At 46.1% G+C, this 24,154-nt stretch overlaps 1 protein-coding gene across 1 annotated transcript in view; it reads left to right on the top strand.

Annotated features, from left to right (window-relative positions):
- The window catches only part of KCNJ6 (potassium inwardly rectifying channel subfamily J member 6), a 331,426-nt gene that overhangs the window by 86,005 nt on the left and 221,267 nt on the right, over positions 1 to 24,154 (top strand). The window contains exon 2 of the mRNA XM_061424825.1: positions 1,300 to 1,351. Within this exon, the coding sequence (XP_061280809.1) occupies positions 1,327 to 1,351 (25 nt within the window). The 5' untranslated portion in view covers positions 1,300 to 1,326. The remainder of the gene's footprint in view (positions 1 to 1,299; positions 1,352 to 24,154) is intronic.

The following is a 24,154-nucleotide window of genomic DNA, read 5'->3' as shown; positions in this document are numbered from 1 at the left end:
GGGGGATTCTATTTCCATATCTGTATATTTTTACAGGTATAGAAACTGGAATAGAAGGTTTTCGCCAAAATACTACAGTGGTTTTCTCTGTGGATTGGCCTTATGAAAGAATTCTATTTTTTATTTATAATTTTTCAATATAGTCTGAGTTTTTTAAGTAATGAGTATGTATAAGTTTCATCATCAGAAAAAAACAAGGTTGCAAATAAGACTCTGTGTGACCCCATAGACGGCAGCCCACCAGGCTCCCCTATTCCTGGGATTCTCCAGGCAAGAACACTGGAGTGGGTTGCCATTTCCTTCTCCCTGTATAGGTTTCATCATCAGAAAAAAACAAGGCTGCAAAAAATAAGAAAATAATAGCAGCTACTACACATGTTAAGAATCTAAGGAACTTAAAGAAATTGAACAGAAACTTCAAAAAAGAGAACCATTATTCTTAACAGTCCAAAGTAAGCTCCTAATTACAACAGATTCATGGCTAATGAGTAAAATAGTAGATTCAGCGGGTAAAGAACCTGCCTGCCAATGCAGGAGACATAAGAGAGGCAGGTTCGATTCCCTGGGTTGGCAAGATCCCCTGGAGAAGGAAACGGCAACCCACACCAGTAGTCCTGCCTGGGAAATCCCATGGACAGAGGAGCCTGGCGGGCTACCATCCAGGAATTCACAAAGAAACTGAGCATGCACGCATGTGTACTACATTTTCATAATTTATGTATGGGCATTCTGGTTCTCAAATTCAGTGGGTTATAACCTACATCCCAGTTGAAACAAAATGTTTTCAGCCCAAAATAGGGTCATAAACCCATTAAAACTGATTTACTTCAAAAAAAAAAAAATTAAAACTCCAAGAGTTAAAAAAAAGACAAAGAAAAATGTGTAAGCAGATTTACTTAGCTTTTAGGAAAAAAAGAAACCAAATAACTGCAAAAATACCAGCTCCAAAAATACCAAAAAAGCTCCAACAGGAGAAAATAGAGAGCGAAAGATTGGCATAAGGATGTCAAAACTCCAGTGTCAAAGAGGTTTTTGAAAACTGGTCGTGCGTCACCAATTACATATATCCAAGATCATTTCCAAGAGCCCTAGCGTTTTTTAGGGTCCTAAACAGCTCTTGTCAGTGACTGGCTGATCATAGAGCAATAATGTGAGATTTGAAAACTCATTTCATCTTTGGTGACCAAATTCTAACAGAAGAGAAAGGGGTGTGACAGAGAGCTGTTGTTACAGACCCACTGTGTTGATTCATATTTAAGATGTGCTTTATATATAATTATCTTTTTTTCTCACCTCCAGGAAAAGCACAAAGAGGAAATTTCAACGATGGCCAAGTTGACAGAATCCATGAGTGAGTAACTTGAAATTTATTCTTCACCTTTGGTTTTGAATGGAAAACTACAGAATACTGCAAAAAAAACACATCCCCTTGTGATTATCCGATTATCTTTCACTCTTGTCATAGCCAAGGTCTATTTAACACAGATCATATTGTGTTAATGTTATGTTATGCATTATTCAAAATTCATCTCTCACGAGGTCCAATTCTGTACTGAAATGGTCACCTAACGTTTGGAGCTAAAGAATCAGAATGGATTTTATTTGTAACACTGCACTGGGCATTGAGAACCACAATAATTTTAAGCTGACTTAAGAGGTTTAGACAAAGTCTAAAGCTGAAGTTTTGTGTGCAGATATTCCATAGGCTGGATAATTTAAAGAGAGCAAAAATGGTTTATTGTTATTAGACCTGTTAGGTGGTTCAGAAATTTCAGAGAAAACCATTAACCAGTAGTGGAGTACTTGAGATGTAGGCAGTTGCAATGATTTAGGTTTCAGATCCATCCGCAGTATAATGCTCTAAGCCCTTAAGCCAAATAAGCAGGATACACGAAGCGTTTTGTAGAGAACAGAAAAAATTAATTATAATAAATCCTGCAAACTGAGAAATGCAATTTCCTGTGTTGACATTTAAATATTGAAGACCATACGGATATGAAATAAACAGACCACACAGACTTTTCCCCTTGGAAAGGTACTTTTCCCGGTGATAGATTTCACATCTAAAGTGGCAAGGCAAACACCTCTCCATTACCCTCAGGGCCATAAACACCTATTTAGAAGCGGCCGGCAAATTAACCATGGATCTGGCCCACGTTTAACTGCCCCTCTGTCTCCTCCTGCTACTATTTCTCAAATCCCGAGACGATTTAAATACGCCTGTTTTCCTGTAGCACGGATAATGAACCCTTGTCTCTGAAGGTTCTGACTCCAAGGAAAGGGAGCGTTACAAGATTCTGTGCATCACTTTCTCTAATTCCTCACCCCAAACCTCTGCCTAACCACACCGTGTAAACGATAGCTCTTAGGGACTTAGTGAAGAACAAGATGCTTCACTTCACATGCCTCTTTTCCTCTCTCCCTTCTGAGTATCCCCTGCCTTTACTCCGTTCTACCCTTCTCTCTGCCTCTAGCCTTGCAGACATAGAAACGTTCAGAGGACTTACCACTTGATTCAAAGAACACCAAACTGGTTCTTTGTCAGGGAGAGGACCTTGAGTCACAGCAGGTGTCCTTCTCAGACCTGGAATGAAACAGTGAGGGTACCAGGACCACCATGAAACTGACATGCCCGGGCTGTCAAAATATGGAGTGAGATTGTGACACTCCAAGTAATTCACCATCCATAACACATCCACAGACTTAGTACTCATCTCCAAGTCCAAAGCCATCAACACAAAAGACACAGATTCTCTGAACGCTAGAAAGACCAACAGCTTGGGACTAGCATCAGTGTCCAGGGATGGAGTCTGGGGTGTACAGTGCATTAAACCAAATAGTATCTCATGTGAATTGTGATGCTAACAGGTTTTATGATGAGGATCTTATTAGTATCTGATATTCTAGTTCAGTGAATATTTTTTAACTTACCGAACTAATTTGTAAACCATTAAGGGCCCTATAAGAGATCTACTGGTCAGTATCTCTGATAAAGTTATTTTCATTTTTCTTCTCTATTGGATTCAGATGGATTTAAATAAGGGCCTTCCCGGGACCCTCCCTGATGTGTTGGGTTTTGGTCTTATGTCTGCCCCTGCAATTATTCTAGTGAATTTGATCTATGCATCCACTGGCTTAACAGAATGACACCAAAATTTAATTCCAGACCCTCAGGTAGATAAAAGTGCATAGCCATTCTTCTAGAATTTGCTCAGTCTTTTTATAAATAACATATATGTGCTCAATGCACAAAGAAAATTTAAAGTTTGAAGACAGACCTTGGAAACATATCCAACATTTCAGTCCCTTGATCCTAACAAAGATAAATAACATTATAAAATGTGTGTGTGTGTGTGTGTGTGTGCACGCGCTCAGTTGCATCTGGTTCTTTGACACCCCCAAGACTGTAGCCTCTCTGGTTCCTATGTTCATGGAATTTTCCAGGCAAGAATACTGGAAAGGGTTGCCATTTCCTTTTCCCATAAAATGTATAAGATGCAATATTACTCTCTGAGGGGCTCACTATGAAAGTTAATCATGTGGTCAACACTAACAAATGTTTCACAAAAATGAAATTCCTGAATAATGTCATATACAACCTTATATTTATTCTACATAGGAAAACTTCCTGCTATGAAATGAATACATACTTATGGAAGGAGAGTGTATCTGTAGGCTAAGAAAAAAATTAACATTTAATTGTTGCTGTTGTTCAGTCCCTCAGTCATGTCCAACTTTCTGGGATCCCATGAACTGTGGCACACCAGGCTTCCCTGTCCTTCACTATCTCCTGGAGCTTGCTCAAACTCATGTCCATTGAGTCCGTGATGCCATCCAACCATCTCATCCTCTGTTGTCCCCTTCTCTGCATGCCCTCAATCTTTCCAAGCACCAGGGTCTTTTCCAATGAATCAGCTCTTTGCATCATGTGGCCAAAGTACTGGAACTTCAGCTTCATTATCAGTCCTTCCAATGGATGTTCAGGGTTGATTTCCTTTAGGATCGACTGGTTTGATCACTCTGCTATCCAAGGGAGTCTCAAGAGTCTTCTCCACACCACAATTTGAAAGCATCAATTCTTCAATGCTCAGCCTTCTTTATGGTCCAACTCTCACATCCATACATAACTACTGGAAAAACCATAGTTTTGACTAGATAGACCTTTGTCAGCAAAGTGATGTCTTTGCTTTTTCATATACTGTTTAGGTTTGTAATAGCTTTTCTTCCAAGGAGTAAATGTTTTGGTTTTTTTTTTTTTTTTTTTAATTTCATGGCTGCAGTCACTGTCCACAGTGATTTAATTACTGCATGATAAACTTGATGGGAACATCAAATCCATGATCACCAGGGAAAAGAGACAAAAACAGAACCACGAATGCCCAGGACACAGCACACTGAATGGGTTTCCAGAGCCAGAGAACATTTTGCTTGTTAAACTGCCGAGCAAAAGCCATCTGGTTGCTAGAACATCCCTGTGTTTAACTAGAACTGGAGGGTGCTTCTTCTCCAGTCCTGTTGGGGTTCACATGCTTATGATGGCTATGCCAGTGCCCTCACGAGGATGGGGGTCTCTTCTTTGTCTTCTACAGCAGGATGGGGAGTATTTCTATCACTTGCCATTAATCACCCATCTCAAAAACAAACAGCATTCATCACTTTTTAAAAGGGCAAGCAAGGGACACAAAAATATTAACAGGGTTTTTAAATGTTTAATGAAAAATGGGCTCCCCTCATAGCTCAGTTGGTAAAGAATCTGCCTCCAATGCAGGAGACCCAGGTTCAATCCCTGGGTCGGGAAGATCCCCTGGAGAAAGAAATGGCAACCTGCCCCAGTATTCTTGCCTGGAGAATCCCATGGACAGAGGAGCCTGGGGAGCTACAGTCCACGGGGTCACAAGACTCAGACACGACTTAGCAACTAAACCACCACCAATGAAAAAACAACTTGAATAAATACATGACAAGACTTCAAAATGTATTTGTCTCATTGTTGAAGTGAAGAGGGGATATGATAAGAGAAAATACAGAAAGGAAGAAAAACAGATGAAATATAAGAAAATGCACCTGAGAGAAATACAGGAGGAAATATATATATATATATATATGAAAGTGAAAGTCATTCAGTCGCATCCGACTCTTTGTGACCCCATGGACTGTACAATCCCTGGAATTCTCCAGGATAGAATACTAGAGTAGGTAGCCTTTCCCTTCTCCAGAGGATCTTCCCAACCCAGGGATTGAACCCAGGTCTCCCGCATTGCAGGTGGATTCTTTACCAGCTGAGCCACAAGGGAACCCCAAGAATACTGGAGTGGATAGCCTATCCCTTCTCCAGGGGATCTTCCCAACCCAGGAGTTGAACCGGGGTCTCCTGCACTGTAGGCGGATTCTTTACCAACTGAGCTATCAGGGAAGCACATATATATAAAGTATATCTATATAAAACCCAGAAAAAGAGCTGATAAGAGGAAAGAGACAGAATCAGGGGCAAAGACAAGAAGAGAAGAGAAAGGAGCCAAGCAGATATATTGACAAGGAGGTTCAGGAGGTTAAAATTCATACACTGCACACATGGGTTCATTGGCCGTGACTTTGAATGTTTCAAAGGCTATTGATTTTTGCCACTCCCCTTTGACATTTTAATCTCTGTTAGCATCTGTTAAAAGTGGATATTCTCATACTTCAACCATCAGAAACCCTGTTCCAAATGGGCCAGCAGAAAATTCCAGACTAGAGGAAGTTACTCTGAACTTGGCCGTCACGAACCCAGATTTTACTACCCACCCAAGAATGGAAACCAAGCTGAAAGCCTGACCCAAGTGGAGACTCCCAACCTTGCCTATAAATAGGCACATGGTGACCCCAACAAGGAAACCAAATCCCATACTTTCTATCATCAGAGGTAACACTGAGGCTCTGTCCTGGCCCCTAGAATCTAAGTCAGACAGTGACAAATTGGAGGTGTTGAGAGTCATGCAGGGGCTGTGCAATCCTGATCCTTAAGAGTGCCTTTGTAGGTCATTCTTATATAAATTTTCTGTAGGTAATTCTCTTCAGGGTTGTCGATTGCCAGTATATCTCCCCCATCCTTGGGAATATGTCAGACACAGCACAAGAAGTCTCACAGTATGGGTCCACTAACAATGTGGATTGAAATCAAATGTCTGGTCCTGCTAGCAGTGATGGAGTTGTGGGGCAGGACAGGTGGAAATGCTTGGCCAGGACACCTTCTCCAGGCTTCAGAGCCCCTTTCCAAGCCCCACTCCAATCCCCAGCACTCGGCCTGAATTCCTGGAGCCCCCTCTTTTGCAGCTTTCTCCACATCAGGCACAGGTACAGAGCACATCCCTGAATCAGTAGGCGGTCCTCGGGGCCGGCCACTGCACACTCAGAATCACAGAGGGAGGAACTGACTCTGAGGTTTTCCACTGTCCTCTGTCCAACCTCTCTAGGGCATGTGAGCCCCAGAGCACCCCTTCAGGTCCTCCCCACGAACCATCCTACCCAGGCTGTGCCTTCCGTCATCCCTGTGATCATCGCAACTATAACCCACCTGCACAGCAAAGAGTTCCCCATCACTATCTTCAGATAAACAGCAGAGCAGCCACTGTACCCCGAGCAATCCTCTCCCAGTCAGGACCAAGGTGAGCGAACCGCAGTCCCTCCCATTGTCCACAGACATGGCCTGTTTCCTGAGGCACTTAGAGATCTTGGCTGCCTGCTTGAATGAAGAGGGAATCCCTCCTCCTGCCATGAAAGAAATCGTTCAAATTTAGCCCAGACTCCAAGCGTGCTCGTGTCAAATGAAATGAAGAGTGAGAACCAATTACAGTCACTGCATATTAAATTAGCTTCATTAAAACACAGTGGTTTTAATTATTCATTCTCTCCTGAGAATGAGCTGCTCTGATCACTCCAGCATTGTGTTAAGCCCTGGAAGACAAGAAAATGGGGTCCTTGCTCACAACACGTGCAGTGTTTGGGCTGAAGGAGGCGGAGACCAACGGGTAGAGCACCCAGAATGAGGGTCTTGCAGAGGTCGCTTGGCAAGCACCGCGGTTTGAGGCGCACCGCTGTGTGCCGGGCGAGGGGCGGGGGAAGGGAGGGCGAGGGCGGGGGCCGGGGGGTGGGGCGGGTGTTTGCCGCATAGCTCAGTCAATAAAGACTCTGCCTGCAATGCAGGAGACCTGGGTTGGATTCCTGCGTCGGGAAGATCCCCTGGAGAACGAAATGGCAACCCACTCCAGTATTTTTGCCTGGAGAATTCCATGGACAGAGGAGCCTGGCGGGTTACAGTCCATGCTGTCGCAAGAGTCGGACATGACTTTGTGACTAAACCACCAGCCCCTGTGTGCAGGCATTATATAGGCACCCAAAGAATATGCAGGTTTCAGGACTTCCCTGGGGGTCCAGTAGTTAAGAATCCGCCTTCTAAAGCAAGGAATGTGGGTTCTATCCCAGGGAACTAAGATTCGCACATGCTATAGTGCAACAGGACCAAGCACCCAACCAAGACCCAGCACAGCCAAAAATAAATCAAAACAACAACAGCAAAAGGCTGTACGGGTTTCGCCAGGCAACCAGTGGGAATGTGAGTGCCCACACCCAGCACCCAGGATCCAGCTCAGGGAAGCAAGGGAATGGCTAGCTTTCGGGACAGCCAGCACTGACGGAACAGCAGTGAAGAGTCAGGGCATCAAGACAGCTGACAGCTGGGCACGCAGGCAAGAGTCAGGTCATAAAAAGGTGAGTCCGAAGCCTGGATTTTTTTCCCATGGGTGACAGGGAAGCACTTAAGTGCAGCAAAAGAGCTAAGAGGGGAAAGGTGAGTCCAGGAGCTGAGAACCGAGAGCCAGGACAGGTCCAGCAGAAAGCAGAAGAGTCCGCAAGGGCAGGGATGACCACCACCATGGCTCCAGAACCGGCCCATGGAACAGGAAGCTCAAGTGGGAGCCCCAGGAGCCCAGGAGAGCAGGCAACGAGATTCTCCACAGGGGCACCTTTGTCCCGGAGTGTGGGGTTCCTGTTGGCAGGAGGAAGGAGACAGTCCACTTCTGTATTAAACTCTGGCCCTGCACTGCTTGCTGTGGTGTTGAAAGCCCTGTATCCCCTTTGGGAAATGCCTGCCCACCCTCTCAATGGCACTGTTGCCCACGCCTACCCCCGGCCCCATTGGGCAGGATATGGGATTTCAACACAAGACACCAGTTTCGCCAACCCCTCCCCAGTGGAAAGGGCTTCCCAGGGGGCTGGAGATAAAGAATCCAGCTGTCAAAGCAGGAAATGCAGGTTTGATCCCTGGGTTGGGAATATCCCCTGGAGGAGGAAATGGCAACATACTCCAGTATTCTTGCCTGGGAAATCCCACAGACAGAGAAGCCTGGTGGGCTACAGTCCATGGAGTCAAAAAAAGAGTGAGACACGACTTAGTGACTAAAATAGCAACAGGAAACAATAACCCCAATGGAAAAGGACGATGTCACCTTCCAGGCAGAGGTGGGTACCCAGACGTTGGTCTCTGTTCATGGTTGGTTCAGTTCAGTTCATTTCAGTCGCTCAGTCGTGTCTCACTCTTTGCAATCCCATGAACCACAGCACGCCAGACCTCCCTGTCCATTACCAACTCCCATAGTCTACCCAAACTCATGTCTATTGAGTCAGTGATGCCATTCAACCATCTCATGCTCTGTCGTCCCCTTCTCCTCCCACCTTCAATCTTTCCCAACATCAGGGTCTTTTCAAATGAGTCAGCTCTCCGCATCAGGTAGCCAAAATATTGGAGTTTCAGCTTCAACATCAATCCTTCCAATGAACACCCAGGACTGATTTCCTTTAGGATGGATTGGTTGGATCTCCTTGCAGTCCAAGGGACTCTCAAGAGTCTTCTCCAACACCACAGTTCAAAAGCATCAATTCTTTGGTGCTCAGCTTTCTTTATAGTCCAACTCTCACATCCATACATGACCACTGGAAAAACCATAGCCTTGACTAGACGGACCTTTGTTGACAAAGTAATGTCTCTGCTTTTAAATAAGAGACCCCATAGCTGGACTGGATGTAGGACAGTGGAGGGCATTTAGGACAGGGCAGAGCAATTCTTTGCGTAAGGTCATTGGGGAGAGAAATGACCCTCTCTCAGGGACTAAAGCTGTGTCAGACCCACCAGATGGTGCTTTTAAAAATGTATGTTCTCCTTCCCAATAAAACTCGACACTTTCAACATGGAAATCTGTCTCTCAGACTCACGCTCTCACAGGTAGTCGCAGAATCATCACAAAAGTAACACAACTTGATTTTTAAAGGTTATACTCCATTTATAGTTATTATAAAATACCTGTTCTATTCCCCATGGCCTTTAAAAATTGTGAATCCCTGTATTGTTCACCTGTATTTATATCATTTATACTTCAACTCTCAGTTCAGTTCAGTCACTTAGTCATGTCCAACTCTTTGTGACCCCATGGACCACAGCATGCCAGGTCTCCCAGTTCATCACCAACTCCCAGAGTTTACTCAAACTCATGTCCATTGAGTCAGTGATGCCATCCAACCATCTCATCCTCTGTCGTCCCCTTCTCCTCCCACCTTCAATCTTTTCCAGCATCAGGCTCTTTTCAAATGAATCAGCTTTTTGCATCAGGTGGTCAAAGTATTGGAGTTTCAGCTTCAGCATCAGCCCTTCCAATGAATATTCAGGACTGATTTCCTTTAGGATGGACTGGTTGGATCTGTTTGCTGTCCAAGGAACTCTCAAGAGTCTTCTCCAACACCACAGTTCAAAAGCATCAATTCTTCAGTGCTCAGCTTTCTTATAAAGAAAGCTTTCTTCTCTAACTCTCACATCCATACATGACTACTGAAAAAACCATAGCTTTGACTAGATGGACCTTCATTGGCAAAGTAATGTCTCTGCTTTTTAATAAGCTGTCTACGTTGGCCATAGCCTTTCTTCCAAGGAGCAAGTGTCTTTTAATTTCATGGCTGTAATCACCATCTTCAGTGATTTTGGAGCCCAAAAATATAGTCTGTCACTGTTTCCATTTTTCCCCCATCTATTTGCCATGAAGTGGTGAGCCCAGATGCCATGATCTTCATTTTCTGAATGTTGAGTTTTAGGCCAGCTATTTCACTGTCCTCTTTCACTTTCATCAAGAGCTCTTTAGTTCTTGTTTCTGCCATAAGGGTGGTTTCATCTGTGTACCTGAGGTTGTTGATAACATCAACTCTACTTCAATTAAAAAATGAAAAAGATGACAGAATACTAAATTCAAATTCTGAGGGAAATGATTTTCAACCTGAAAATTTATACCTGGCTGACTGATGGTTAAGTTGGAGGACAGAATACAGGCATTTTTAAGTCAGAAAGCGTGTGCTTACTCGCTCAGTCATGTCCGACTCTTTGCGACCCCATGGACTGTAGCCCTCCAGGCTCCTCTGTCCATGGGATTCTCCAGGCAAGAATACTAGAGTGGGTTGCCATGCCCTCCTCCAGGGGATCTTCCCAACCCAGGGATTGAACCCAGGTCTCCCACATTGCAGGTGGGTTCTTTACTGTCTGAGCCACCAGGGAAGCCCCCAACCCCATGCAACCTTTAAAAAAAATCAATAAAAGGAAAAAAAAAAAGAATACAAGAAAGAAGACAAGATGGGTTACAAGAGTAGTGAAAGAGGTGAAAATTTTCTAAAGTAAATGTATGAATCTAGTTCATAAAATTCACGTTAATCACTAGACCTAAAGCCAGATACTGTCTACAGTTCAGTTCAGTCGCTCAGTCATGTCCAACTCTTTGCGACCCCATGAACCACAGCATGCCAGGCCTCCTTGTCCATCACCAACTCCTGAAGTCCACTCAAACCCATGTCCATTGTGTCAGTGATGCCATCCAACCATCTCATCCTCTATCATGCCTTTCTCTTCCCACGTTCAATCTTTCCCAGCATCAGGGGCTTTTCAAATGAGTCAGCTCTTCACATCAGGTGGCCAAAGTATTGGAGTTTCAGCTTCAGCATCAGTCCTTCCAATGAACACTCAGGACTGATCTCCTTTAGGATGGACTGGTTGGATCTCCTTGCAGTCCAAGGGACTCTCAAGAGTCTTCTCCAACACCACAGTTCAAAAGCATCAGTTCCTCAGTGCTCAGCTTTCTTTTTAGTCCAACTCTCATATCCACACATGACTACTGAAAACAGCATTACCTTATTGCCTTTGAGGATTGAAAGTGGGTAGGAAGACCTTTTTGTGTTTTATACTCTTATTATCTGCATTTATTTTCAGTTTGGATATAATTACTTGTAGTAAAAGATTTAACAAAACTTCAAAAAGGCATCCCTTAAAAAAAAACAAGTAACACAACTTAAAGTCAAACTTAGGGCTCTTGAGCACTGGTTCTTGCCCTTACACAGGGTAAGTCATCGCTTCATTCCTTGTGACGAGTATCCAAATGAGCTCCTGTGCCAGCCGCCCAGGGAAGCGTCGCTGCCTCTCTTTGTTCTAACAGGGAGGTTTCAGGGCTTCCTAAACCACCCCCTGGCCCCCATATCTGTCAGCTCTCCCTGGCCGTGTGCCCTTGACTCTCCTTGCTGTCTCCTCCTTCTGTGTCCCACCCGGTCTCCCTTCTCACGTGTCTTCCTCGTCAATAGAGGACACATGTTGCTCGCCCACCCAGCGTCTCCTCCAGACCCTCCTTTGGGGAGCTTCCCACCTCCCCTCCTTTGCACCTCCACACCTGAGATGACAGCCGGTCCCCCCCCTTGCAGGTGAGCTGATGTGGACGAGCCGGGGGCTGGGTGTCCGGCCGGCACACATGCCACAAGCAGCCCCGCCCTCCTCAACAGCCCTGCCACGTGCTTCTGGGACCAGGTTCTGGAAGTCCAGCCTCCAGGCTGGGTCTCTGACTCTCCAGGGAACTCTGGAAGCTCCATCCTTCCCCTTATCCATCCCGCCCACACTCACACTCGCCAGACTGACTAAATCAGCAACTCTTAATGGGTGCATTCTCCCTTTTTGTGTCTTTTTTCCTGGGTTCAGGACAAGGGGAGGGGGTGCCCAAGAATGGATGCCCAGAGGGGCCAGCGTGGAGGCGCAGAAGATGGTGTTGTATGTCGGGTCCCCACACCATACATTGTTTCAGTCCCACCGTTAGGCAGAAATGCTTCCTTTGATCCAAAATGATAGAGTCTCTTCTCTGGGTGTGCTCCTCTAAAAAGCTGGTTTTTTGTTGTTGTTTTGTTTTGTTTTTTCACTAAGAGGCATACGCTTTCCTTACTGGAATACATCTCTTTTGAATTCAAGGATGATCGCATCCTGCCTGAGATGATGGACCTGTTGAGTTGGAATCAGAGATTCTAGCTCAGAGGTGAGAGGACCTGAGAAGGCCCATAGACCTCGTACCGCTTAATGGTCTAACCCACCACGCCCTCCCTGGTCCCCCCTTTCCTTCCCTCCCAAGTCGCTCCTCATGGGGACTTCCCTGCTTCTGTGCTTCTCCTGCTCCTAACACCCAGCTCCAAACAAGAACGAGGTTTTCTCTTTGCCATCTCTGCAACAAGTGTGCCATTTAAAGGACTTAACTGGTAGAAACACACAGCTGTGTTCGAAAAACAGTGAATTAAGTAAGTAAATTTCAGCTTAGTGTGCCTGACATTTGTCCAGGTTATGACTGTCCTTCACACAGGAAATGGAGAAAATCTATTTTCTCAAATTCACTTCCCTCCCTTTATGATTTTGGAGGTCACCTTGGCCCTCACCTTCTGATTAATGTCCCTGATTCGACTGGTGAGGAATTCATCTCAGGCACCAACCACTCCTCTGGGGCGCTCAGACGAGCTCCACCAGGGCTTATTGCCTTGGGCATCACTGACATCTGGTTCTGGATAGCTGTTTTGTCGGTGGTGCCCTGGGTCTTCATTGATGAGAGCGCAGGCTTTCTCTAGATGCAGCAAGTGGGGGCGACTCTCTAGTAAAGGTGTGCAAGCTTCTCATTCAGGTGGCTTCTCTTTGGCAGAGCACTAGGCTCTGGGGCTCACAGGCTTTAGGAGATCTGGAGCAAGGACTTAGTTGCCCCCGGAAGCATGTAGGATCTTCCCTGACCAGGGATTGAACCCACATAGCTCAGTTGGTAAATAATCTGCCTGAAATGCAGGAGACCTGGGTTCAATTCCTGGGTTCGATTCCTGGGTCGGGAAGATCCCCTAGAGAAAGAAATGGCAATCTGCTCCAGTATTCTTGCCTGGAAAAGCCCATGGACAGAGGAGCCTGGCAGGCTACAGTCCATGGAGTCACAAGAGTTGGACACGACTTAGTGACTAAACCACCACCACCACCACCCCTGCATTGGCAGGCGACTCTTAACCACTGGACCACCAGGGCAGTCCCTGGATAATTCTTCACTGTGATGTTGTACATATTGAAAGATGTTTGGCAGCATCCTTGACCTTAGCTCGGGCTTCCCCAGTGGTTCAAATGGTAAAGAATCCGCCTCCCATATGGGAGACCCAGGTTTGACTCCTGGGTCAGCAAGATCCCCTGGAGAAGGAAATGGCAACCCACTCCTGTATTCTTGCCTGGAGAATCCCATGGACAGAGGACTCTATCGAACTACAGTGCATGGGGTGGCAAAGAGTCAGACGCTACTGAGCGACTGGCACTTGACCCTAGCTCCCAAAGTATCCATGCACCTTCCCCCAGTTACCTTCCAACATCACTAAATTTGTTCTGGGAGGCAGGTCACCACCCCCAGCCCCCCACCCCCAGTGGGAGACTGGGAATCACTGCTCTAGACCAATGAGCACCAATCCTTTGTGCTTCTGTAGCCATGGTGGGTTTTTCCAGTCAACTGCAGATCTTCCCAAGGTCTCCAGTATCACTCCCTGCTGTATCCACCACCTTCGACTTGATTAATGCAGGAGTGGATACCTGAGTCAACCCTGGTGGCCACCAAGAAAATCTATCTGCCTCGATTGCCTGCTTCCGGGGGCAGCCGAGTCACTAGTATTTCTGTTTCTATTGATGATGCCATTGACTGAAGCTCAGAAGATAAAGGGAATTTTCCAGCATGATAATGTTCAAGAAGAGAGTTAGAAATGGCACAACTCCTGGGGCTGGCAGAAAGGGGAAAGTTGGAAGGTAGGGGGTGGGGAAGAGGTGGAGACCTCCTTTCTCCCAGAAGCCGGGAGGAATATCATTCTTTCCAAAAGAGCAGTTTTAGGACCTGCCCATTGGCTCTGTCAATAGCTTTCCTCTCGCCCTTTGCCCTTCGGAGCTGCTGATGGTGGAAAGCCCAGCTCTGGGGCGCTGCATCGGCTCAGCCCTTCCCTGATGGTTTCCACATGCCCTGAGCTCAGGGGCCACCTGAGTGAGTGAGTGCCATCAGCACCTCACTGGTGTGTCTTTCTCTCATTTGGGGTCACAGGACTCTGCTCTTGTTGTTCAGTGGCTCAGTAGTGCCGACTCTTTGCAACCCATGGACTGCAGCACATTAGGCTTCCCTGTCCTTCACTCTCTCCCAGAGCTTGCTCAAACTCATGTCCATTGAGTTGGTGATACCATCTTAACCATTTCACCCTCTGTCACCCCCTTCTTCTCCCGTCCTCCATACCTGGGCTCTGGTCCTCCATTTTCTACCCTGCTTAGAAAAGGTCATGGCATGCAAAGAAGGTGTTTGAGGCATATAAGTCACTGTGCCACCAGCCCGGCTTGGCCACCTGGAGACAGTCACCCTAGCCAGGCTGCCACCACCATCTGCGGCGGGGCGGGGACTGGCCAAGAACAACCAGAAATCTCTCTCCATCTCCGTCATCACCCCCACCCCATCCGCACACATCTCGGCAGCAGTCCGTGCTCCCCAATCTGCTCTGCAAGCCCCTGGGGGAGCACAGGTGATACCCCAAGGCTGTCCAGGAGCTGGGACTCCCCCTGGGGAGCCAAGGGCAGAGCGCCCCTCCCCGAGTTGGGGGCCCAGCTCCCCAGCCCTTGCCCTAGCTTCAACCCAAGGGAGAAAAGTAAACAAATCCACGTTTGAACTCTCCTGCTTCCTCCGCTCCCCTTTCCTGCCTCCCACCCTCTGCCTGTCTCACTGTCCTCCCCTCCCCCCCCCATGCTGCCCCCTGGAGCCTGCCCTGTCCTCCCACCGCCTGTCACCCCCACTTGATCCCTCCCCTCCCTCCTCCCACTGCGTCAGTTCCTGCCCCCCTCCTCCCACCAACTGTCAGACCCCCTTTGCGGAGCCTCTGCGGACGACAGGTCTCATCAGGGGAAAGAGTGGGAAAGAGATGCTGTGGCCACTAGCGTGGGGCCAGAAGCGGGGGAACTCGGAGTGTCAGGCATCTGTCTGGGCCCTTAGGCTGCAGACAGAAGAGTCCCCCGCCCAGAGGCATGGGGCCACGAGAAAGGCAAGAAGGCGGGGACAGATGCCAACCCAGAGCCAAAGGGCGCGATCCCGTGTGTGTTTAGCAAGCGCTGAGCCTGAGATAAGGCGGGTGCGCTGGGAGTGAACAGATGGTCCAGGGAGCAGCCAGCACCGCTGACGTACCAGGCTCCCGAGAGCACGGCACAGGTTGGGGTGCAGGGGTGGAGGGTTGCCCTCCACACCTGTGGCCAGGTCTTTCTCAGACCCGGGCTGATGGGAGCCCCTGGGTGGAGGAATCTGTTTCTCAACCTGCCCAACCCTGTCTGCCTGGCTGACACTTCCAGCAGCAAGACAAGGATGCCCTCCAGGGAGCTGGTCATCACTCACCTGTCCCTAACTTGATTCCCCCAGGCTGGGCTGGTGCCGCTTATCCTAACACCCCCTCCCTTTCCCCCAGACAGCTTAGGGTTCTCCCGGGGGCTCCCTCCACCTCCCTGAATGTGTCTGGAGAGGGCACACATGGGCACTGGCCAAGACTGAACTAGGGTGAAGGTAGATGGCAGCTGATGGGAGGGAGTCACTTCCCAGATTTCACCGAGTCTCGGCTTTACCAAGAGGAAAGGGCTGCGGTGGGCGGGTGGGAGGGTGTTCAGCAATAAAAACATCCCTGCCTACATTTCTCATATGCTTTTCTGCTTTGATTTCATCTCTCCCAAGATATCAAATTTCAGGCTCAAAGGCGTTAGGAGGAAGGGAGGCGGGGGGCGTCTTGATGTTTCAATACTGACTCAGAGAGTCTCTCTGAAGCCCAGAATTGCATTCATAAAGGTTTCTACATAGTTGGCGAAACATCCCTGGCGTGCTGGGCCAGTGTGATCCTTCTAGGGAGAGCTCCTTCCGTCAACGTGGTCTTCTGCAGGATCTGACGGCCACTCGGCCCGCTCCAAGTTGGGAGCCCCACTCACAAACTACTTACCCCTTCTTCTCTGAGTTTCTGTGGGCTTCCCTGATGGCTCAGTTGGTAAAGAATCTGCCTGAGATGCGGGAGACCTGGGTTCAATCCCTGGGCTGGGAAGATCAGCTGGAGAAGGGAAAGACCCACTCCAGTATTCTGGCCTGGAGAATTCCATGGACTGTATAGTCCTTGGGGTTGCAAAGAGTCAGACAACTGAGTGACTTTCACTTTTCACTTTTCTGAGCTCCTACAACAGAGCTTAACAGCCACCTGGCAGTGTTTTGATAATGTGTATAAAGCTAATGGATATGTATATATGAGCTAATATGTATACTTATGCACATGAGCATGTATAAATAAATGTATTTGAATATGTATATACATGCATAAGCTAATATACATGATTGAAAGCTAATAAATATATATATTCATATGTCACATAATGTACAATGCATAGAAAGCATTTGGCACAGCAGTTGTCCCCTATTAGGCACTCAAACACAAAAATGAACCTTCTACTGCTCCTCACACCTCACTTTACTTGCAATCCTCAAGCCCATTGTAAGGCTATTCATACTGGTGAGTTTGTCCCCTTGTTCTATGTTCTATTCTCTTAAAGATGCAAGGATTGTGGCATGGCTGTATGATTTTATGAGTTGACATTAGGTACTAAAACTTTCCATTGACTGATTTCAGTTACCTTGGGGATTTTAGTATGCAGTGTTCGTTACCTGTAGCCCGTTTGTTATGAGAAGTAATATTTCACCTTCTACTTGAACTTTCATCCTGGCCAAAGCGTCTCCTCATGGGTTTCATTGCTAAATAAACTGTAAGCCTTTCCACTCATTATGCAGACGCTTTCCTCCCAATATCATATGCTCTGTCCTGGAACAGATGTGATACTGATGATGTTTGCTCCCTGGATTCACACGGTCCAGTTCACAGAATTAAGAGAGAGAAACCTGACTGTGGATTTCCTGAAGCCAGACCAGGCATCACTCCCTGCTGGTTTGCAAGGGCTGCCTTCTTAGTAGATATTTAATTCAGATGATGGCCCTGGCTCTCACCTAGGAATAAATGTCCAAGCAAATCAAAGAAAGGTGCCCCATATCAGTGTGTCCTGACTTCTAAATAATCCCCTTCCCCAAATTATTTTCTCCTCCAAGTTGCTGGGTCCCTAACCTATCGGCTTATGACTTTGCAGCCCCTCTTTTTTTTCTCCCCAGCACACAGTCTCAACAAGAACGCTCTCGCAAAAGAACAGATAGGAAGAAACAAGCCTGAACTTTTTTTTTTTTTAATTCAGGATGCTCCTCTCCCATGTAAGATCCACATTCTTTTCCCGTCGCTTTAATGAAAGAGAAGGTGTCAGACGCATGTCTGAGATCCTCCCATGGAAAAGATTTTCTCACAATTTTCTCCTGCCAGATTTGCACACGTTACACCATGACCATCAGCAAAGGAAGAAATAAGACTCTGAACAAATCAAGGGTTGTGTTCCTCAGAGTGCAGGATTCCTCCCTGCATCCTACTTTTTTAATCTAATTTTTTAAATAAATCAAGGGTGTGTGTGTGTGTGTTAGTCTCTCAGACATGTCCAGCTCTTTGAGATCCCATTGACTATGTAGCCCACCAGGCTTCTCGGTCTGTGGGAATTCTCCAGGCAAGGTTACTGGAGCTGGTGGCCATTCCCTTCTCCAGGAGATCTTCCCAACCCAAGGACTGAACCCAGGTCTCCTGTATTGAAAGCAGATTCTTTACCCTCTGGGCCACCAGGGAAGTCCAAAATTCAAGGGTGGGTCCATCACAAATAATTAACCAAGTGGTCAATAAGTACTTAGCAGCAGGCACCTGAGCGTGTGTGAGAGGGGAGGTAAATTATAAAACAAGTGTCAGGAAAAACCTCATATTTATTTATTGAATATTTTTTTTAACCAAGACATAAAACCAGATGAAGTGGAGCTCACAGCACATTTCCTGGAGGAACCTCAAGGTTATGCTGAAATTCACCTCCCTGTCTTTCCACATTGGAAAGACCACAGGGCCATTATGGGGATACTTTTTGAATCTGCTGGTTGTAAAACAAAAACAGTAACGATTTGCACATTTCTTTTTTTTTTTTTTTTTTTTTGCCTGCCTACCTGCCTGCCTACCTGCCTGCCTGACTCTACCCGCTACACTACCGCGGCTGGCTTCCGATTTGCACATTTCTGTACTGATTTTTTTTTTAATTGGGGTATCGTTGCTTTACAATGCTTTGTTGGTTTCTGCTGTACAGTAAAGTGAATCAGCTCTGAGTACCTAATCTCCTCCCTCTTGAGCCTTCCCCCCACCCCACCTCCATCCCACGCACCTAGGTCCTCACAGAGCACTGGCCTGGGCTCCCTGTGCTATCTGGCAGATTCCCACTGGCTGCCTGTTTCACCCATGGCAGAGCCCATGTCAGCCCCAACCTCCCAGCTCATCCCACTCTCTCCTTCCCCCCTCGCCACGTTCACACATCCTCTCTCCGCATCTGCAAGTCTCTACTCCTGCCCTGCAAATAGGGTTGTCAGACCATTTTTCTAGATTCCACAGAGATGTGTTAATCTACAATATTTGTTTTTCTCTCTCTGACTCTTGACCCTGGGATGTCTCAACCCTGAAGCTGCAACTTGAAAAGGGAGAGGCTCCTTGAGGGATTCAGGAAGGCTTCGGGAGGGTTGGACCTTGGAAAATGGACAGGGCTTTACCAGGGAGGTGAAGGGGGTCACAGTGCTGCTTGTTAGAGGGTGGTGGGCAGCTTGGAGGTGGCCATTCTTTCAGGAGAGAACACTGGAAGCAAGACAGCAAGCGGGGGTTTGGAGAACAGTGATCAAGACACATTGGCTAAAGCTGGACATTTTAAGTAGGGAAATAGAAAGAAAAGTCTAAGCATGGTGGGTAGGGCATTCTAAGTAATGCTGGAGAAGAAATCTCTCAGCTTAGTTCAATTCAGTCATTCAGTCATGTCCGACTCTTTGTGACCCCATGGACTGCAGCACACCAGGCCTCCCTGTCCATCACCAACTCCCAGAGTTTACTCAAACTCATGTCCATTGAGTCAGTGATGCCATCCAACCATCTCATCGTCTGTTGCCCCCTTCCCCTCCTGCCTTCAATCTTTCCCAGCATAAGGGTCTTTTCAAATGAGTCAGTTCTTCGCATCAGGTGGCCAAATATTGGAGTTTCAGCTTTAGCATCAGACCTCCCAATGAATATTCAGGACTTATTTCCTTTAGGATGGACTGGTTGGATCTCTTTGCAGTCCAAGGGGCTCTCAAGAGTCTTCTCCAAAACCACAGTTCAAAAGCATCAATTCTTCGGCACTCAGCTAAATTGTCCTAAAGCCTAACATTTTCTGAAGTTTATTCCTAGGGCCATGGGTCCTGTAACATCCTCAGACTAAATTTTTTTTTCTTTCTCTCCTTTTTTAACTTTTTTATATGCATATGAGATGAGGACATTAACCAAATTTACTGTGATAATTCTTTCAAAACACATGTCACATCCTTATGTTGTACACCTTAAGCATACAGTGCTGTTTGTCAACTATATCTCAATAAGAGTGGGGGGCAGGACGGAAATCACCTTTAATCCCTCTACCTAATCACAAGCAAGAGAAATGATAATAATAATGACTGGAATTCACTGAGTGCCACACTGGACCTGGTCTTTCAAATAAGTTATTTCTAATTATTATACTAACCTTGCAAAGTAGGTGTGTGCTCAGTCGCTCAGTCATATCTGACTCTTTGTGACCCAATGGACTGTAGCCCTCCAGGCTTCTCTGTCCATGGGATTTTTCTAGGCAAGATTACTGGAGTGGATTGCCATTTCCTCCTCCAGGGGATCTTCCCAACCCAGGGGTCAAACCCACATCTCCTGCATTGGCAGGTGAGCTCTTTTACCACTGAGCTGCCAGGGAAGCCCCAAAGTAGGTATAACTAATACTAATATCCTTCTTTTACAGATGAGGGATTATAAGACTAGCCAGAGATATCACAGAACCACTTAAGGCAGAACCAAGTTTCCAAACAGAACTACCTTACTCATGCTTTTACTGAAGCATGTGACTTTTAGCTTCAGACTAATTTTTTAAAAATCAGGTTTGAGGAGCACTGTTAATGATTCAACCCTTGTAGGAGTTACCTGCACCTCCCCTTAGGATTCCCACTGTCTGTAAGTATCGTAAAGGCTTTAAGATGCTCTGAAAGAGAGAAGTCTGCTTAAATTCTGCTGTTGTTGCTTTTGAGTTGCTAAGTCATGTCCAACTTTTTGTGACCCCATGGACTGCAGCACACCCGTCTCCTCTGTTGTCCACTCTCTCCCGGAGCTTACTCAAATGCATGTCCATTGAGTCAGTGATGCCATCCAACCATCTCATCCTCTGTCATCCCCTTCTCTTCCCACCTTCAATCTTTCCCAGCATCAGGGTCTTTTCTAAAGAGTCCGTGCTTTGCATCAGTGGCCAAAATATTGGAACTTCAGCTTCAGCATCAGTCCTTCCAGTGAATATTCAGGGTTGATTTCCTTTAGGATGGACTGGTTTGAAATTATTTAGTTGAATGAAACGCTGGGCTCCACCAGAGATCCACATCTTAATGCCTGGAATCTGTGGATGTTACCTCACATGGGGATAAAGCAGGAAGAGGTCTTTGCAAATGTCAAGTTACAGATCTTGACTTGGGGAGACTATCCTGCATTATCCAGATGGACCCTAAATGCAATCACATGTGTACAGCAGAGGTGGCAACATGAAGCCAGAACAGAGAGATGTGAAGATGCTGGCCTTAAAGGTTAGAGTGAGGCAATCACAAACCAAGAGCTACTCACAGCCCCACGTTCCCAGAACCTGGAAGAGGCAAGGGAAGAGGGAGTGTGGTCCCCCTGAAGTCCTGCTCTCAGACTGCTCACCCCCAGAACTGGGAGAGAACACATTGCTACCGTTTCAAGCCACCCAGGTTTGGGTACTTTGTTGTGCAGGGCATAAGAAATGAACCCAAGTGGGGCTATTTGTTGAATGACAGTTTTCCTCTGAATTACGTTTGTCTAACAGTATGACACTATGAAGATGGAAATGTGAGATTAATAGAAGTCCTGGCCAGGAGATCCAGGGATTTACCATCTGGGAATTTTGAGATATCCTGATACTTGCATGCATGGTAAATCACTTCAGTCTTGTCCAAGTCTTTGAGACCCTGTGGACTATTGTCCGCCAGGCTCCTCTGTCCAAGGGATTCTCCAGGCAAGAATACTGGAGTGGGTTGTCATGTCCTCCTCCAGGGAATCTTCCTGACCCAGGGAATCAAACCCAGATCTCTTACATCTCCTGCATTGGCAGGCGGGTTCTTTACCACTAGCACCACCTAGAAAGTTCCATCCTGATACTTACTGACCCTCTACATTAACCAAAACAAAACTATGCATTATTTTTTATAAAGACCCCTTTCAGAGGGCTTTCCAGGTGCTCAGATGGTAAAGAGTCTGCCTGCAGTGCAGAAGACCCTGGTTCGATTCCTGGGTCAGGAATATCCCCTGGAGAAGGAAACAGCAACCCACTCCGGTATCCTTGCCTGGAAAATCCCATAGACGGAGGAGCATGGCAGGCTACAGTCCATGGGGTCGCAAAGAGTCAACTGAGCGACTTCACTAGATGTCCATTCTCCTAAAACAATTTGTGTTGTCATATAAGACAAAGTCTAAATGTTTGTTAGAAATGCCTTAGCTCTTCCATGACCTGGCTATTGAAAATAGTGTTGCAATGAACATTGTGCGTGCTTAGTCGCTCAGTCATATTCAACTCTTGCAACACTTTGGACTGTAACCAGCCAGGCTCCTCTGTCTATGGGATTTTTCAGGCAAGAATACTGGAGTGGGTTGCTGTTTCCTTCTCCAAGGGATCTTCCCGACCCTGTGTCTCCTGCATTGCAGGCAGATTCTTTACCCACTCAGCCATCGGAGAAGCTCCACAATAAACATTGAGGTGCTTGTATCTTTTTGAATTATGGTTTTTCTCTGGATATATGCCCAGGGTGGGATCGCAGGTTCATATGGGTAGCTCTATGTTTAGTTTTTAAAGGAACCTCCATACTGTTCTCCATGGTGGCGGTACAAGTTCACATTCCCACCACAGTGTAAGAGGGTTCCCTTTTTTCCACATCCTCCCCAGCATATCTTGTTTGCAGACTTTTTGATGATGGCCATTCTGACTGGTGTGAGGACTACATACCTCATTGTGGCTTTGATTTGCTTTTCTCTAATAATTATGATGCTGAGCACCTTTTCATGTGCTTTATAAACATCTGTATGTCTTCTTTGGAGAAACACCTATTTAGATTTTCCACTCAGTTTCTGCTTGGGTTGTTTGTTTTTTTTAATATTGAGCTACATGAGCTGTTTGTATATTTTGGATAATGATCCCTTGTTGCTTCAGTTGCAAATACTTCCTCCCATTCTGAGGCTGTATTTTAGCTTTGTTTATGGTTTCCTTTGCTGTCCAAAAGCTTTTAAGTTTAATTAGGTCCCATTTGTTTTCATTATTCTAGGAGATTCATCAAAAAAAATCTTGCCGGTATTTATGTCAGAGCACTCTGCCTGTGTTTTCCTCTAAGAGTTTTCTAGTATCCAGCTGTCCATTTAGGCCTTTAATCCATTTTGAGTTTATTTTTGTGTGTGGTGTTAGGGAGTGTTCTAATTTCATTCTTTAACATGTAGCTGTCCAGTCTCCCAGCACCACTTATTGAAGAGACTGTCTTTTCCTCATTGCGTAATCTTGCTTCCATGGTTATAGATGACGTAACCACAGGCGCGTGGGTTTATCTCTGGGCTTTCTATACCATTCTTATGATCTATACTTCTGTTTTCACACCAGTACCATACTGTTTTGATAACTGTAACTTTGTAGTATAAAAGAAATGGATGAAGATGTGACACATATACACAACAGAATATTTATTATTCAGCCATAAAAAAGAATGAAATTAATACCACTTTCAGCAATACGGATGGACCTAGAGATTGTCATACTGACTGAAGTAAGTCAAATGGAGAAAGACAAACATTATATGATATTGCTTACGTGTGGAATATAAAAAAGGGCTGAAAATGAACTTATCTACAAAACATAGAGTTAAATATATAGACAATAAATGCATGTTGGAAAGTGTAAGTGTTAGTCACTCAGTTGTGTCTGACTCTTTTGACCCCATGGACTGTAGCCTCAGTCCATCGAGTTCTCCAGGCAAGAATATTGGAGTGGGTAGCCATGCCCTTCTCCAGGGAAATCTTCCCAACCCATGGATCGAACCTGGGTCTCCCATATTGCAGGCAGATTCTTTACCATCTGAGCCACCAGGGAAGCCCCAAAAATGTTTACCAAGGGGTAAGGGAGGGTGAGATAAATTGGAAGATTTGGATTGACACACACACACTATTGTATATAAAATAGATAGCTGAATAAAGACCTACTTACTGTATAGCACAGGGAGCTCTACTAGACACTCTGTAACGACCTACATGGGAAAGGAGCCTTTGAACAGAGGATATGTGTATATGTGTAACTGAGTCACTTTGTTGTAGACCTGAAACCAACGCAACATTGTGAGTCAGCTACACTCCAATGGAAACAAAGAAAGAAACAGTTGGCTGTGGCTCCAAGACAGAGCAGCTGCCCCCCAGTGAACCTCAGATGGCTGGGGAAATTCACACCTTGTAAAAGAGAGATGAACTTATGGAGATTTCGAGTTCTCTGTGAAATCCCCTCCCACTGGTCCAGCTGTGCCAACACCAGCCAAGCCATGGACCCAACACCCAAGGAAAGGAAAGCGTCTTA

This window comes from Bos javanicus, chromosome 1, assembly GCF_032452875.1.
Source record: "Bos javanicus breed banteng chromosome 1, ARS-OSU_banteng_1.0, whole genome shotgun sequence".
NCBI lineage: Eukaryota > Metazoa > Chordata > Mammalia > Artiodactyla > Bovidae > Bos > Bos javanicus.
This window is presented reverse-complemented; position numbering and strand designations above follow the sequence as displayed.